The following is an 18,668-nucleotide window of genomic DNA, read 5'->3' as shown; positions in this document are numbered from 1 at the left end:
GAATTAATTTTTGTATTACAAATTGAATATCCCTCATGTTTAAAATATTTGTTTAACTGCGTGCTGTTATACATAAAAGTATAATAAAAATATATAAAAAAAAAGATAACAAAAATAAAGAAGGAAGTGAGATACATTTTAGGGAAAGAGGTTGTGGCTCACAGAGAGTTAGCAAGGACCATTGGTCTCCTGTCCTTTTTAATACAGGCTATTTCCCCATGCCCCTCTGCATTACAGGCCCCTGCAAAGATTAAAGACAATTTGTTTACGTGCCTTTGGTATGCAGGATCAATAAGTTTATCTCCAGAGGGTCGTTTGGACCTGGAATGGTGTAAGAACAGCCAAGAGTGTAGGAACAGCAAAGCAATTTTTGGGAATGTGACCGAGTTTACCTTGGATACAGATGCCAGTTGTCTGGGCTGGGGAGCCTGCTTGAACAACCTAGGCACAGGGAGACGCTGGTCAGGTCTAAAGAGTTAATTGCACATAAATTGCTTGAAGTTGATAGCAGGGCTGACTGGACTAAAGAGCTTCAAAGTGCATTTGGCAAATAGGGTGGTCCTGTTTTTGCATGGACAATGTCTAAGCAGTTTCTTATATCAATCGCATAGGAGGTGCGAAGTCAAAACAGCTAGCAGAACTAGCAGCAGAAATATGGTTTCTGTTAGGAACACAAAATTATTCTGACAACTGGGTACATTCCAGGAGTGCAGAATCCGAGGGCAGATTGGAATTCTCGCCACCTCAGGGATTTCAGCGATTGGCAGTTGTACCCAGAGATTTTCAATAAAGCTCAAGGAGTTTTGGGCCCGATAGACTTAGATCTTTTTGCCAGCAGGCTCACAATTCAGGCCAAAAGGTTCTTCAGCTGGAAACTGGACTCAGGCTTGATCTGAGCAGTAGATGCCTTTGTTCAAGATTGGGTCTCAGGAGAAGCTTATGCTTTTCTGCCGTTTGCCATGATCAAGAGGGTATTCTGAAAGGTTCGCAAAGATGGGTGTAAGCTAGTGCTGGTCACCCCCTTTTGGAGCTCTCAATTTTGTTTTCCAGGGGTGATAGAACAGGCAGTGCAGGAACCCGGTCTTTTACCAGTAGATCAGCGTTTGCTGAAAGGTCCAGATGGTGACGAACATCCTTTGATGATAGTAGGAACATGGGACTTTCTTGTTTGGAGAATATCAGTTGTTCAATAAGATTCTCAGGCTTTTCAGGAAAGGCTAATGATTTACTGGATGAGTCGTTGGTGCCAGGGAATAGGAAAAGATATAAATGGGTTTGGTTTAGATGGTGCATGGAATGGGGTCTGGATCCCATGGAGATAAAAATTAAGAGGACCCCCTGGACCGCGCTATATTTTTCTATGAGATCTTCATTTTGTATTCAAACATTTCGCTGCATGACAACGTAATTGTTATCTTTCTTTAAGGAGGTTTTCCAAAAATTGGCAACTCTTCTGTGTTTGATATAATTCAGAAGGGTTTCTGATGTTAGAGTTATGGAACTTTGCAATCGGATTTATTCATCACATGGTCATCATTCTGATATATGGAAAAGGACAAAGAATATGTCCGATCATGTTTTTTACCCCTCATTCTAGGGTTGTCCAAAACTTTGGTAAGTTGCATGAGGGTATATGAGCAGAGACTGCTTAAATTTAGACATGATGGTGAGAATCAACTTTTAATATCTTATGTGAAGCAGCACAAAGAAGTATCTACTGCCACTATTGCCAGGTGGGTTAGGGCAGTAATGAGTGAAGCAGGCAGAGACTTGTCTCTTTTTGGTGTTCATTCAGCAAGAGGTGCAATGGCCAATAAAGTGTTCTGGGCTGGCGGTACACTCTCTTAGATCCTCAAGGTGGCAGATTGGTTGAATGCCAGCACCTTTGAAAATTTCTATTGGAGCTACTCGGTACTTCCCTTCCTCACCAAGGTCTTTCAAAAAGCCCTCAACTACCAGCTAACGGACTAACTCGAGGATACCAACCTGCTTGATCCCTCCCAATCAGGCTTCCGGCCCAAAGACACAGCACAGAGGCTGCCCTGATTGCAGCCACAGACGACAGACACATCCTCAACCTAGGTGGAATGACTGCCTTTATCCTCCTCAACCTCTCGGCGGCCTTCAACACCATCTCCCGCCACATCCTTATCACCAGTCTCCACCACATTGACATCCAAGACAACTCACTGAGCTGGATGTCCTCATTTCTCTCCGGCCGAACACAGAAATCCACATACCACCCTTTTCCTCTGCACCCAAAGACATAATCTGCGGAATGCCCCAGGGATCCTCCCTCAGCCCCACCCACTTTAACACCTACATGACACCACTCTCAGACATCGTCCGTCCCCAAAGACTCAACACCATCTCTTACGCCAATGACACACAGCTTGCCTCTCCCTCACAGAAGATGCAGACACCACCAGAGCCGACTTCTGAAACACCATGTCTGACATCGCCACTTGAATGAAAGCCAACTGCCTATAGCTCAACTCGGACAAAACAGAGGTCCTCATCTTCGGAAACAAGCCCTCCCCATGGGATAACACACTGTGCCCCCTCCCCCCCTCGGCCCCTCATTCACCCACACGATCATGCGTGCAACATCAGAATCATCCTGGACAAACATGCTCCGCAAGATTTTCAGATGGATCCAATAGCGGCTCCTCCACTAAGGCGGAGGAGCGTTGCCCCTCTGCTTTTAAGCAGTGTAAATAACAGAAACATAAAATGATAATAACAAAGTTATCATTTTAGGTTACCGTGTTGCTTTACAGGCAGGTCTGCTCTGCTCTCAGAGCAGGGTAGCGGAGTAGTGGTTTGCCCACTCCAATTGTGCAATGACTGTTTGGCCGGCCCTCTGAGGCCGGCCAAACATTCATATGCACTTCACATGCCCAGCCCCCAGTCCCCGTCTGAGCGCCGAACCACAGCACTCACACCAATTACAACGTTGTGTTGCAGCGTTGTGATTGGACAGGGGAGCCTGGGTGTTTCCTGTTTGGTGGAGTCCTGACACAGAGGAATGATGCAGGGAGGTAAGTTATTCAATTATTTATTTTTTTACATTCCCCCTCGCCCCTGCCCGCCACCCCAATCAGAGCCAGCCGCCACTGGATGGATCCCTGTCTCAACTAGGAACAGTCCCTCATCTCCAGCCAACTTGACAACGGCAACACTCTACACGCCGGAACCACCATACAGCTCCTAAACCGCCTCCAGACAATCCAGAGCACAGCAGCAAGACTCATCCTTAACCTCTCCAGAAGAACTAGCATCTCTCCTCACCTCAGGGCTCTCAACTGGTTCCCCGTCCAGGGAAGATGCCTCTTCAAGCTCCTCAGATGCAAGCAAACTGGGAAAATGGAAAAGGAGGAATAGATATCTGAATAATTAACTAATAGGGGACTGCTAATTCTCCTATACTGGTGGCACTTGTCCACTAACCTGCTATTTTATAGATGAACATACCATCACGACTAATGGAAAAAGTGATTACACATTTTAATTATCGTAATCACACGAAATCATTATTCAGTTGTTTCAGTGAATTTCAAATTTACATTATGCACAAATATACATACATATGTACACAACTATATACAACAACAAAGGACAAAATACACAAAATTAATACAGGCAGTACATAATCACAAACAAGTCCTTCTTCACCCAGAAAAAATTATTAAAGCAAAAGCTAGGTTTCCTCCTATTAATTCTAGGAAGTACACACCGAGGTAGTCAGACACAATCGGTTCAAAACGGAAGATATAGAACCTAAATATAAGGAATGTGTCAAAAGGTATAATTCCACTTTGATTTCAAGGTTCAATCAGACTCCTCTTTATGGAAAGTGTCGACGCGGCTGCGTTTCGGCCTTCCAACAACTCAGGCCTCCTCAGGACAGGGTGATAAGAAAACTGAGGTAGATCCAATCTGGCGGCACCCTTCAAAAGATCTCACAAAAAGGAGAAATTCTTATAAATGGCGAGGTACGTCTGTGTGGAACACTCTCACACGTCGCTTTAGTAAAGGTAACCAATCCCAGGTTCAACAACTGTCGCAAAGTATGCTTCGGGTCGCCCAGTCACTCCGTCGAAGCCTATGCTCTACACGGCGGATCGCTAGCTCCTCAGACAAGCCTACAAAGCTGGACCCGCCTACATCAACAACTGCCTGAATTCCCACCAACCGGCCTCACACCCGCTGCATCCTTCTCCTGCATCGCCACAAAGTCCTGGAGCGACCTCCACCTATGCACCTGCCCATCACTGGAAGACTTCAGACCCCCATGGGTGACAAGTTGCGAGATAAGACATATTGATTGTTTGAGACCTGTGAAACATGTAAACTATTTAGATGTAGACAGCTTAAACATTCATAATGATGGCCTCCAGTCTTGTAATGAAATGACGGTTCTCTAATTAGCAGGCAAAGACAACCTTGATTTCATTAAAGACAACTTTGTACTTAAGAATAGTTAAGTGTTGTGCACTTTCTATTCTTGGGAATAGTTCAATATTCTATCTTTTTACCATAGGAAATAATTCTTAATTGGATCAGACCCCTGGGGAATATAAGAATCCTTGTTGGAGATGACCGGTTTATGAATGTTCCATGTTACTTTGAGTACAAGTTCCTTCTTCGTGTTGCAGCCTAAAAGAGGAGGATGATTGTTGTCATGGCCATATGTTATACCATAATTCCAGAAGTCTGACTCAGAGAGAAAGCAATCATCTTATGGAGTTTATTTGTAAAAGGCTATCTCAGAGGGCTGCTTTCCCCACAAGATTCTTGCCACACATCTCCTATGCTGGTTATTGCACCAGAGAGGGCACACTACAGCTCAGGAACACTTGTCACTGCTGTCTGGTAGAGCCCTCTGTGGACCCAACCCCACAATGACTGAGCGATCAATAAGGCACTGCTCAAAGTTTACCATTTGGGGACTGAGGGGAGTGTTTGAGTAGACTCCACCAACACACTGGTCCAGTATCATCAGGGAGGGGCCCAGTAACTGGGATAGTTGTTTTCACAGCCTCCACTAGGCTCACTCTATCATTGTGTGGCTGGGGACTTCACACTGGGTCACGTCAGCAGTGTCTGCCCCATATAAGCTACTGGGTCTCGGATCTCAACAGGATTTAAGGGACTCTTTCATGTTCACCGCCTGCCTGATATCTTTATTTCTTCCTCTAGAAGTTGCTAAATCGGATAGACGTGGAAGAGCCCTGCCACCTCACACCTCCAAATTTTGCATTTTGCTTATAAAAATATTATAGCTGTCAAGAATTTTACTTTCACACCTTAACTGTCTGAATCAATCAACTGGGCTCCGGGAGAGGTCAATCGCCACAGAGCTCCTGGCAAACTCCCCTTCTGTGGTGTTCAGAAGACATGCAGAACCAATGATTACAAATGTTAAACAAACGAGAAACATGAGGTCTGCCTGAAAAAAATAGTTGAAGGATTTTACAAGACTTCAATATTATAGGACATGCAAAGTTTGGAAGTAAGTTTGGATCCGAGTTAGTTTCTTGCTTTCACATTTGCTCCCTGCCACCTGGTCCTTGACCTTGGGGCATTTAAAAGCGTATGGGGAGCGATTACATAGTTTCACTAAACGTTGTAATGGAAATACAAGTGAACTGAGACTTTATTATGAGTAGAGCTGGTCACATTATTTGCACAATATTGAATCACTGAACTGCATGATTTTCTTTTGGGAAAACATTGTTATAAAATATCCAATAAATTGTTTCGAACTAGGAATGTTAGGAATCTTCGAAAGGGTTATGCTCTTACAATCCTAGATTTAGTGAGGGATGGACCTATGAATGGAGAGATGGATGAACTGACCTTAGTATTTAAATTAATCTCAGAAAGTGCTCATTAGGCAGGGAATCCTAGAATAGTATAGCCTTCATTTTGATTTAGGCAAACCACATATCCAGCATAGTCTAGCTTTCACTTTACCATCAACTGCTGGCTTGTAAAAAGTTTCTCTAAACCTTTTAAAATCTCGCCAGACGAGTAATAGAAATATTGAGTAGTTTTATGACAGCTCTTTAACTATTACCATTTCTAGGTGGGAATGGAACCTCAACCTAATCCATTTTCATGGTGAACTCAAACACCTTATATTTCTGTGAATTTTTGTAAGAACACTGTGCGAAAACACCTTGAGAGCCTTGGAACCAGAACCTAGCTGGACCAAACGTGGAGTCCGGCAGCGCTATGTAGGAGAAAATGAGGAGGTTCATGAAAGTTTTACTGAAGCCGTTGAAGAAGACTTTTGTGGAGGAAATTTGGCAATTCTGCAGACTTGTAGCACTCTGAGAAAAGTAAGCCAAATAATATTTGTGTTAGACCTGGCCTCCTTGACGTGGTTTTCCCTGTCTTTTTGCCTCTACCTCCTGTTTTTTTGATGCTGTGCTGGATTTTGTTTTTGCTGGCTTAGAAGCTTTGGGCAGTTTGCCACTGCTGATCAGTGTCAAAGTGCAAGTGCTCTCTGTGTAAATTGTGAATGTAATTGGTTCTCCCTGATTGGCATATTTGATTTACCAGTAGGTCCCTAGTAAAGTGCACTAAGTGTGCCAGGGCTGGTAAACCAAATGCTACTAGTGGTCTTGCAGCACTGGTTGTACCACCCACATGAGTAGCCCTGACAAGAAGTCTCAGGCCTCCCACAGTGGTGCCTGTGCGCAGTTTGTTAACTGCCATGTCGACTTGACAAGTGCACCCACTTGCCAGGCCCTAACCTGCCCTTTTCTTACATATCAGACACCCCTATGGAAGGCCCAAGGTACCCCCCTGGGCAGGGTGCAGTGTATGTGAAAGATAGGAAATGTACTGATGTGCGTAACATGTCCTGATAGTGAATTACTGCCAATTTAGTTTTTCACTGTTGCAAGGCTACCTGTTCCCCTAGGACAGAATGGGGAGTTTATTTTTAACATCTTATAAACATAACTTCTCCTGGGAACAAAGTAGGAAAATAAAGTTTATTATGCCTGAGCTCAGAATGTTAAGATCTTTCTTTAAGTAAGGGTGATTTCAACATTCTGTGTTTGAAAATATCACTTTTATAAAGTAGGCATTTTCTTGTTCAACCTTCCAATGTGCCTCTGCTGAGATGTGGATTGCCTGTCTGGGTTAATGAGTGTCAAGGGCTGGGGAGGAGCAGTGGCTCCAGAGAGCCTGATGAGTCAGGGCCGGGCTGAATAGACCTGGGCTGCATTTAGAGTAGGGGGAGGAGATTTCCTTTCACCTGAATGGACCTGGTCTGCCTTCCACAATGCTGTCTCTACCTCCTGCCAGGAAGAGGCACCAGAGAGGACAAAACTGGTTTTGACTGGGTACAGGGCTTCTCTGCCACCAGAGAACAAAGGATTTTGTAGTATAAATATTGGGGCCCAAACCCCAGAACTTTACATCATTCCTGGAATTCAAGAGGACCCTTTGCCAAGGAGAATTGCTGTTGAAACTGAGGAGAAGTACTGCCATTGCTGTGTGTCTGGGGTTGGCCTGTAGTTGCTGTTCCTGACAATGAAAGGAGAAGGACTTTGCTGTGTCTCCTGCTTGAAGAAAATCTCCAAGGGCCTGTGTGTGCTGCCCTCCTGTTCTGAAGTCTCCGGGACACAAAGACTTCACCCCAGCTCCCCAGAACTCTGCTGTTGTGCGGTCTGACCTGCCTAGAGGTGCCTGTGCCAGTTTTGGGCCTATGGAGGTTGTTGCTGCTGTTTGGGAGCTGGAAGAAAGAAGAAACACGAAGAACTGCTAAAATTGACAGATTGTTGTTCGTGCTGCTGTTTTCTCGGCGCAAGAAGAATTTCCACGCATCGCCGGGCCGCTGCGAAAACTGTTGCAGCGCCTGTTGCCGCTGCAAGAATCGATGCATCGGGGGATTGCTGCTGAAGAGGACCCACAAGCTCCGCTCAATGCTGCCGCATCGATCACCGCATCCTGGAGATCCACAAATCGTACCTGTGCTGCATCTTTTCCCGACGCATCACCTGTGAACCAGTACAGGCTTGAAGAATCGACGCATCACTCCACATACAAACCGGAACCTACGCAACTCGTCCTCTGCGGACCGCAGAGCTGTTGCATCGCTTTCCTCAGGTCTCAGAAATGTTGTATCTCTTTGTTTTCCGAATTTGCAGCTGTTTGGCATGGGAACTTTAGACACATCTACAGGTATTTTACTGAAAAATCACACATCCATAGAGTTCTATGGTACAAGTTCTTGGAACCTTTTGAAAGTCATATTTTTAACTGTGTATGTTGGATTTTTGTCGTTTTGGTCTTTTTAAGTTTAGATAAATATACTTTATTTTTCTAAACTGGTGTGGTGTCCTTTTATGGTGTTTTCGCTGTGTTACTGAGAGTGTTGGTACAAATACTTTACACATTGCCTTTTGGATAAGCCCGTCTGCTCGTGCAAGCTACCAAGGGGGTGAGCAGGGGTTATCTAAAGTGTTTATCCCCCTTATCCGGAATAAACGTAAGGGTCACTATTTGGAGAAAGGTACCTACCTCTGCCAACTAGAGACCCCATTTCTGACAATTAGCCATTGAACCTTTAAATTCCACAGATCTGTCTACATCTCTTCAAGAAGGTTCCAGAGGTTGAATATTTGTAGGAAACCAGCTTGTTACAGGGAAAAAAATCACAGAGCAGAAATAGAAACATGAAACTATGCAAGATAAACGAATCAGGACAACAGATAAAATGAACATAGTCTTAATTTATTTCAATTTACAACATCCCCCTTATTTTTTCTACAGATGAGAACATCTCATGCTTAAGTTCCAAGGTGGGAATCAATGAGAGGGCTAATGCACATGCAGGTCGTTCACAATGATTTATCTATACAGAGAACACTGGAGAACTGCGAATTGTTGGCAGCCTTAGCTCTCATCTCGGGTTCAGTTAATTCCACAGAAGTGACTCGAAAGTATACCCACAGTCATAGGCAAAGAAAGGATTGGAGGGCTGTGGGATTTTAGAAGGAGTTGTTATGGAAGTCATTGTCATTGGTGGTGTGTGTGAACGTCACACTGCAGCAATGACACAGAATTAAAGTTGGCGTCTTGCCTGCCTCTACCAGTGAGGAATCCAGATGCATATTTCAAGAGTTCTAGCTCACTACCTGCCCCACAAACAACACTTTTTTAAAGCTGAAGGGAGACAGGACTCACGAGGCACAAGCTAGAATGTTGGCTCACCTGCCTAGATTGTACTTTGAATGGTCAAAAGAGAGAGAAAGAATCTGTGTGTTGGGCGGTGTACAAAGGCGGCCTACGGGGCCTTTGTTTTTCAGTACCTTGAAATGTAGCTTACATATTCAGCTAAATAGGAATTAGGTTTTATAGGGAAACAAAACAATCTGCTTTTTCGCTACAGCTGCCCTGGAGAAAAATGCAGACGACTGCATGCATGCAAGGCATAGTCTACTCAGCCTTTGCGGGTAGCATATGCAGGCCCAGTTTAATTATATCAGCAACTGTATTTGTACTTAAGGTTTTGTTTCCAATACATAACTCTTTGGGTTTTTGACCATCCCATGACACTAGTATAAGAGGGAGAACATGACAAAAAGGTAGGTTATTTTTTCATACGCTCTAAACTAGATTCTATTTTCATCTCATGCATAATATTCGTAATCCTATTGCTGTCACGTTTGCTTCCTGCTTAAGAGTTTTCCATTTTCCAGTAAACAGATGTGATGGGCGGTCACATGACAAATCCCCCACACCAGGAAGTGCTTTATGATGTTGCAAGTCACAGTGACCAGTGAATTTGCTGCACTGCTCTCTCACGTGACTCTGTAGGAGAGACAATATCAATGAAATAAAGCAGCTGGAATAAAAGTGAACGGCTGAAGGTCATCTGCTTGCACTTTCATTTCAGGTCTACAGAGTGTCAGTCACATTTCAGAGTTATCACTTAGATACATTTAAGGGGGGTGGGGTCTCAGAACACTAAGCAAGTGCCAACATCTGCCCTGGAGCAGATTTCTGACAATAGTTTAGACAGTGGAGATGGAATCCCTCAGCACTGACGTTTGACCATACTGCACCATAACAGAAGGCAAGCTCACTGTGAAATGGTTACGATCACAAACATAATTTTGCGGGTGTGACTCGTTAAGTACCAAAATAAAAAAGCTCCAAAAATATTAAGATTCTGAAAAGTGATTCAACAAGTAAAAATGTGGTATGTGCACTTTAGGTCTTTACACATATGTAGGTTTAAGATTACTGTCGGCAAACTACTTAGCTGAATGAACGACATTTAAGAGTAAGGTTCTTCTCACTGATGGGCTACCACATGTTACAAGAGAGGCATGGTTCATGTAGTCCCAAAAGCTCTTCTGAGAATTAAACTTGATCCTGTACATGGTCCCTGCTCACTCGTAGAGATGCACCCTTGCTGCTTTCTGTGAAGCACATGGACATATCGACAAGAATTGTGCGTACAAAAGTACTTCTTTCATGTTTTTATATATTTACAAATGGAAATACTGAAATAAACTAAAGGCCAACCCATGCAGTATGTACTAATGTTCATGGCAATGCAATCTAACCCCTCAAAACATATCCATACACAATACTAAAAGCAGATCTATACCCGTTTATCAATCTAGAGTCGGCATGCAAGTGCAAATAGTGTAGGGTGTTGTGGAGTTCACCCATCTTATTGCGTAGGTGCAGTAAAGTTTCCCTATTTCAATACTGCAACGGCAGACATATTTCTAAACATTGTAGGACCCTCTAGCTTGATGGTGACCATTTTCTTTAGAGGGTCGCTCAGTCTCTTTGAAAAGTATTGCCAGCCAGTTGAACATGGGAGTGGGGCAACCATGAAGCAAAAGCTCTTTGAGATGGCTAGAATGGAGCACGGCTAAGGGTGGTTTCTTGTTTATGAAAATTTCATGGTATCGCTGCTGAGCCATCCTCTTATGCAAGCTGTCTTCCATGGAAGAAGTGTGCGCACAGAACTAGATGTCTGGACATTTCTGATAACACGTAAAAACCCTAGAATGTTGCAAATCTCAAGTAACAAAGGGAACACTTTCATGGACACCCATTTCTCAGTAACCTTGTTTGACAGTCACCTGTTCTCAAAAAAAGCTTTGGCTAAGTTATAAAATGGTTTTCTTTTAATGTTGCCCCCCCACCTTTTTTAAATAGTAACCATAAAGCAGTTTTTTGCATAAGTACCCAAACCAACGCTGTTGTCTTTATGGTCGTCAGATGTGTCACTGATACACAAAATTCAACTATAGTACAGCTAAACTTATTTTTTTTACTGCACAGTTCAGTCTAAAATTCTGCAACTAACAAATACATTTCCAGTTCTTTTTAAAAAAAAACAATTCAGACTTCACAATGTGTGCGCTACAGAATGGTTAAAAACGGCCACTAAAAACAGAATAGAAAAGCATAATGATAAAAAAAACTATTCATAGACTTAAAATACAGATTAGACTTGTGGAAAGGAGGTGACGGAGGCTGGTTTAGAGAGGGGAGCTTCGAGAAGTATAGAGGTCACAATCATACATGGGATAACAGACACGATTTCAGATCCTTTCTGGCTCTGCAGTCTACTCAAGACAAAAATGCGACAAAAGCTGCTATTAACAAGCCAACCACAGATCAAAACTTGATTTTTTAAAGAAATGACAATTGCGAAAGCTTATGCTAATAAAAATATAGCGTAAAACTCAAATTACTTAAATCATCAAACTTAGGGATTTAGAAAACAAGATAAAAGGGAACATACAAGAAATCATTTGTAAACAGTCATATTGTCTATCCCTTTGAAAGGACCATCTCCTAGGGTCAGCCACCTCTGTTTTATCTGCATTAGAAGGTGCTGCAGAGAATGTCACACAATAGAAACTGGAGTTTCTAATTTCCCACTAGAGGCTTACTGGTGAAGTGGTTCAATCATAATGCTGCATGACGTTTAATTAGCTAGCATAATACATTTTCAAAGTAGAAAATACATCAGAAAAAAGACAACTGCAGTTTGGTCTCAAAATAACAAAAACTAAAACAAAACAATAAAATCACTATCACACTATTATCACCATTAATAATCCAAGAAGTGGATATCATCTTCAATTTCTTGCTGCAGACTTCTTGGCAATTTCCAATTGACAGGTGTATGGTGGGCAGGTGGAGTCGATGGCATCCATTTGGCTACAGTAAAAGCAGATGCTGGGGCACAAAGAGGAAAAAATTGCACCCAGCTACATTTGAGTATGCTGGAGCCTCCCATTAATGGAACTAACTGTTTAGTCAATTTAAAATTCCATGTCAGTGGGGGTGAAGTAGTCCGGCTGCTCCCTTGAGGTGGAATTCTCATAAGCCAAGCTCATACACGCGTACAAACTTTCCAAAGTTACTGGTAGCAATACAATATGCTAGACTGAGAAGGAGAACTGGTCTTGCTCGCTCGGTTTCTTCACCCAGGCACCCAGGCCTGCTTTCTGGAATACTTTGAACACACACTCTTTGGCGGTCTGATACTCTTTCGCTGACTGCTTAGAATCATAGTACAGATTGGGTTTGCTGAGCCGTGATCTAAGGTTTGCAGGAAGCTGCGCAAAGTAGAAAAAGAACAAGTCAATTATAATCAGATACATTTAAAAATGAAAGAAACATACTTCAACAGGAAAATGAACACCAATATCTCCCAAACAAACTAATGTTCCATCTGCAAATCATGTTTTGCAGCTAAGTAAAGCAAGCACTGGCAAAGCGAATGGGCCTGGTGGTGGCTACAGCACTATTGGCTTTGCCATTGTTCGTTTCTTTTGCTGTTATTTATTACACCTTTACTGCTTCAAGATGGTCATCAAATTTGGAAGGAATGCGTTGACTATCTTGGTTTGATAAAGACTGATAAAGTGCAGCAAAATCATTCCAAGATAGCCGTCCACGTGTGCCGGCATACGCGCTCCCCTTAAAATGTTTTGTTTTGTAATAATTAAGGCAAAAACAGTGAAAAATGATCACACGTGCATGCATGGAATCTTGGAATGCATTCTGTCAGTCAATCCTGGCGGGTCCTCTCATCCTTCTGAAGTTGATAAAAATTAACACTAATAAGTTGGATAAGAAAAATATCGGCTATTCACGACCGATATTCACCAAGTGATACATATATTTTACAAACATGTTACATTAAAACACTGACACAATGTGTAGTGTGGTTTAACCACTGTTTTTATATAGTTTTTCAAATACCGCAAGCAAACCCAGTAGGTCTACCTTTAATGTGTTAACACATGTAAATAGATTTGTGCATGTCTAGGTTTGCATGCTTTATCACACTAAAGTCATACTTACTGGCATTGCTAGTGGTATTTTGCAAACCAGAAAAAGACAATGACAAAGGTATAATATTTATAAACCAAAAAAAAGACAATGACAAAGCTACGCTAGGTCAGCGTTTTAACATGGTTTTATAAAGCATAGGTTCACAGTTCTGAATAACATTTTATGTTATCCAACCCAATAGCACTTATTTTATCAGTATCGGAAGGATGAAAGGCTAAGGAGGACCTCCTGGAATGGATACATTAGTCTCGTGAGCCACCAGGCCCTGCTTCAGTTTCACTGTGGCGCCTTGCATCGAGTGGTGGAAAGAAATAGCAGAAGTAACTTGATAAAGCCAAGCAAACATAAAAAGAGAACACAAAAGCCATATTGAAGTTTACTAAAATGCTTCACAGTGTGATCTCATTAAATGCAAAACTATGGAACTCGGTGGTTAAAGAAAACAAACAGGCACAAATATTTTACAGTACTTAGCCGCAAATTAAAAAATTGGCAGGTGGGAATCCAGGCAAAGAGTAAGTTAATTAAATGTCATTGTGATATAACAGGGATTTACATTCTAAAGAAGTGTGAAGTCTTTGAGCACTTCCAGGGAGACTTTTGAAACCACACATTATTTCTGTAGTCTTCCCCTTTTATTACCAACATGTTGCTTTTGAAAGTAAAAAACGAGTGGACACTGACCTGAAAATAAAGAACGCAAACTACTTTGTGAGGTTACTGGGGAAAAACGGAAGCAGTATTTTTATTTGATTTTAAAAAGTTGTGCTTGTGGAAACGATCATTTTTTATATTTTTTACCGGATTATTGCACTTTGCACATTGACCCCCGCAAGACCTGATAGCTCTACCCTAACACCCCGGTCCGTCACTGCAAGTGCCGATTGAACGGAGGGTGTAGATGGGTCAGAGCTGACTCACTTCCTGCTGTGGGCACTTCCGGCGCTGTGGGCGCACAGCGGCCTAATCGACCGATGCTCAGATTCTTCATAAGGCAATGTCAGGTCGGACGCGCAGCGGGTGCGCCAAAGCAAGCCCGTCCGCGCTTGGACCGGGCCCAAGGCCATAACCCCTACTCATTTTGCGACAAATCCAACAAGCATCCGCTTCTCCAGAAATGAGTTACTTGCTCTCAGACCCAAATTAACCTGCCCCAAATTACCAGGGCTGCTAGACATCAAATCTTGCCCAAGATATCACCTATCCCTGAATCCCTCCCTGAGTGAGAGGCCGAACACCCGAGGTACCCAGATTAACAGATCGTTCACTAAGACCATTAAGGCGGGGCTAATTAACACACGGTCACTAGTTAAGCATAATGCTTAAACAGGAGAACTCATAGAAGCCCAAAATCTCGATATTCTTCTCGTAACTGAGACATGGGCAGACGAGGCCTCCGATATTGACCTAGCACTAGCAATTCAGGAAGGTTACTCAATAGTCAGGGCAGACAGGAAGGGGGAACATGGGGGCCGGGGGCTGGCTATCATTTATCGAAATATCCTAAGGGCCAAGGGCTTAAATGAGGGCGGTAATCCGGATTGTGAGGTGCTGCACTTTCAAATATACATTACCAACAATGCGCCTCCTGATTTACAGACCCCCTCGGGCAAAAACACCTCTAATACAACTGCTGAGCCCTTTTTTGGAGTCTAATGTGAAGAACCCAGACTTTACTGTTCTGGGTGATTTCAACTTGCACCTGGAAAAGAGCTCTGACACCAGTTTATCAACACTGACAGATGCACTATCTAATCTAGATATGGAACAGATCGTAACGCAAAACACCCACGAAGCTGGTCACACGCTCAATGGGATTTTCACATCTAACAAGAATATTAGATTACTAGAAATAGTACCAGTCCCATGGTCTGACCATAAGGTAATAATATTCGCTATAAAAACAGGAAAATCATTAGCAGTAGCCGTACCACACCACAAGCATACCTTCTCTCCTAATTGGTCAAAAATTAACCCCCCCTATTCTCAAGGACCATTTAACAAAGTCAACCCCTGAACTTGACAAAAATTGAAACGTAGCCACAAACCAAATTTTAAGCTGGATCGACGCTGCCATAAAAGTAGCAGCTCCCCTAAAAAAAGAATACATCATGGAGGAAAATGCCTTCCCAACCATGGTTCATAAATGAGCTAAAAACACAAAAACAAATCTGCAAGAAATTAGATAAGAAATGGAGGCTGAACTATGAGACGGGGCCACGAGAGAACTACAAAACTTCCCTGGCCATTTACAAGAAATTAATAATAGCAGAAAAAAGTAAATACTTCACTCAAAAAATAGAGGACGCAAAAGACTCTAGCAAAGAATTCTTCTCCACAGTCAAAAAATTAACAACTCTGCGCTAACTGAAATTAGTTTAGAGTTTTGCAATAACCTGGGCCAGTTTTTTATAGACAAAGTTGGGAGGGTATATGAATCCTTTAAAAGGACAGTTAATCCTACTCTTAGACAACCCAACATGGAACTGATTGACTGCCTCTCACCACCTATAAGTGGCCACTCATTCCACTTTCATCCACCGTCTACCGAACAGATTCTTCAGGTAGTTAGGCGAACGAAATCGGGTGGCACATCTGATCCTTGTCCACCTAAGGTGATACACCTGTTCCCCGAACTACTGAGTGAGCAGCTAGGGCTGCTCTTCACGGAAATAATCAAAACCGGCCACTTCCCTGAGGCATGGAAAACAGCGTCAGTATTGCCACTATTAAAGAAACCCACTCTAGACCCACAAGAGCCGGGCAATTACAGACCCATCGCAAGAATACCTTTTGCTGCTAAGGTTTTGGAGAAACTATTGAACAGGCAGTTGTCCCAATTTCTCAGGGAGGCACATGCCCTAGACCACTCACAATTTGGCTTCCGAGAAGGGCATGGAACAGAAACAGCCCTGCTGATGGCCACGGAGGAACTTAGGAGTATATTGGACGCCGGAGGAAAGGCCGCCTTGATCTTATTGGATCTCTCGGCGGCCTTTGATACGGTAAACAACATTCTCCTCTGCCATCTTAGTGAAGCAGGAGTGCATGAGTCGGCTCAAACTCCAATAGCCTCCTACCTGTCCAACACGACTTTAACGGTGGAGCGGGGAGAGGCAAAATCCGAATCTTTCAGCTCTCCATGCCGTGTACCTCAGGGGTCGTCGCTAAGTCCCACTCTATTTAACCCTTACGTGGCCCCACTGGCGGCAATAATAAGGGACTGTGGCTTTCTCCCAGTATCTTATGCTGACGACACACAAATCGTGGTGTCAATTGCCAACAGAAATGCATGGAACAAATTTTCCAATGGATGCAGGGTAATTGCCTGAAATGAAATGGGGACAAAAGCGAAGTCATGCTGCTGGGGAATGACATGCAAACCTGGTCCCAGGAATGGTGGCCTGATAGCCTGGGCCAGTGTCCATCCCCAGTTAATGAGGTTAGAAACCTAGGGATACTCCTGGACACTAAACTGACATATGAGCACAAACTAATAAATTAGCCTCTTCCATCTGGTACATTCCGAAAATAATCAGGAAGCTTTTACCGTTCATTCCCCAGGAGTCTTGCAAAACAGTGGTAACTACACTGGCCCTGTCTAGGCTGGACTTCGGAAACGCATTATATGCTGGCATCCAGGTCAAGCAGCTGGCAACACTACAACGTTTACAAAATGCAGCAGCTAGGCTGGTGTTGGACATTCCCAAGTATGAACCAATAGCGCATAGACTGAGAGCTCTCCACTGGCTCCAAATTGGAAAAAAGAGTAAAATTCAAATCCTTGTGTCTGACATACAAAGCCCTCCATGGAATGGGTTGTCAGTTCCTGATAAATCATCTGAAATGGTATGAGCCATCCAGGACCTTGAGATCCAGTGATCAAAAAATGATTCAGAAGCCTAGATTTAAACAGGTCCGGTGGGGAGAGAGGAGTTTTCTGCTACACGCAGCTAGGACATGGAATATGCTCCCAACGACAATCAAAAACAGTCCTTCGCTACTCTCATTTAGAAAGGAGATACAAACTTGGCTGTTCACTGCAGGCTTGTAAACATTTCTGAAGCTAGATGGTCTCCTATGTCTACTTAGCACCAAGACGCTCATGGGCAATCGCACGCTTTATAAATCATAAATCAAAATCAAATCTTCTATCTTGATATAGGGAAAGATTTGATCCGTACGCACAAATGGTCCTGTTACGATGTTTTCATTATTTAAAGCATTTATTTTTGTGAGGAACATATAGCCAACATGAGTCTCACCCTATGTAGGCATGCAAGCATAGGGCTTTGATTTTTCAAGGCTGTGTTGTGATCACGACCGGACTGGGAACCAGCTCAGCCGGCCCCTGGGGAGTGAGGGGGTGTTAGTTGGAAGCACCACTCCAGTCTTACTATTGCAGGGTTTGCTACAGTGGGCCGAAAACTGGTCCCGGTAACAAAAACGGCCTCCCAAGGCTCCAAAACCGCCCCCCACACTGGCAGCCCACCAGGGAAACGCCCCGTACCCGTAACAAGTCTACACATTACGAACAAGTTCCAGGCCTTACAGCAGTTACAATATCGTTTTGTAACTATGGCATGTTATGTGTGTTGGTGACACTGTCCTCAGTAAAGTAATTGTGCCTTGTTAATGTATAACAGGGCTCTCCAAACTCCTCTGTCATAAGAGCTGCTTATGTTTAATGAAAATCATGCTGAGCTGATATTATTATTAGTATTATGCTAGTGACCATATCAGTCAAGATTACATTAGTGGCTACCCATGCAATATTAGCAGCAGTGATGGTTTCAGAGCATCAGACAGGGTTGCCAGCAGTAATGTAATAAAAACAAACATTGGTAAATGCAATATGTTTCTCCTATGTGATTACTAATAAGCTGCTTTTTTGTTGTAAGTTGTAGCTAGATGAGCAGGTGTGCAATATAAGTTACTGAAGCTCTGTGAAGGTGTTATGACTTGTATATTCAGAAAGGCAATATATTGTACTGTTACTGATGATACTATAAACCTGGGAGATAAGGAGAAGGGTGGAGGAAAAACCAAACAAGCACAGCGCAAGGGCTGTGCAGGCAAAACCTAAAAAATGAGTGCTGACACAGGGACATTAAATAAAAGACATTGGACGAACCAAAAACTTGCAGCCTGCAAAGTTAATCAGTTTTTAAAACACTAACCGATATAACAACTGCTCATTGAAGCCTGAAACTAAAAACACATTTAAATCTGGGCACATTCTGTTATGTCTAGACAAGGTGAGGATGTTGGAATGCCAGAGACAAGGCTGAAAAGGACAGAGTAGGCAA

General features: G+C 43.1%; 1 protein-coding gene across 6 annotated transcripts in view; it reads right to left on the bottom strand.

The window, feature by feature from the left end:
* Positions 1 to 8,733: 8,733 nt before the first annotated feature.
* The window catches only part of ADARB1 (adenosine deaminase RNA specific B1), a 964,894-nt gene continuing 954,959 nt past the window's right edge, over positions 8,734 to 18,668 (bottom strand). For all 6 annotated transcript variants that reach the window (XM_078680556.1, XM_078680553.1, XM_078680555.1 and 3 more), the window contains one exon: positions 8,734 to 12,617. In XM_078680556.1, coding sequence (XP_078536682.1) covers positions 12,441 to 12,617 — 177 coding nt within the window. In that variant the 3' untranslated portion in view covers positions 8,734 to 12,440. The remainder of the gene's footprint in view (positions 12,618 to 18,668) is intronic.

Source organism: Lissotriton helveticus, chromosome 3_1, assembly GCF_964261635.1.
Source record: "Lissotriton helveticus chromosome 3_1, aLisHel1.1, whole genome shotgun sequence".
NCBI classification, from domain to species: domain Eukaryota; kingdom Metazoa; phylum Chordata; class Amphibia; order Caudata; family Salamandridae; genus Lissotriton; species Lissotriton helveticus.
This window is presented reverse-complemented; position numbering and strand designations above follow the sequence as displayed.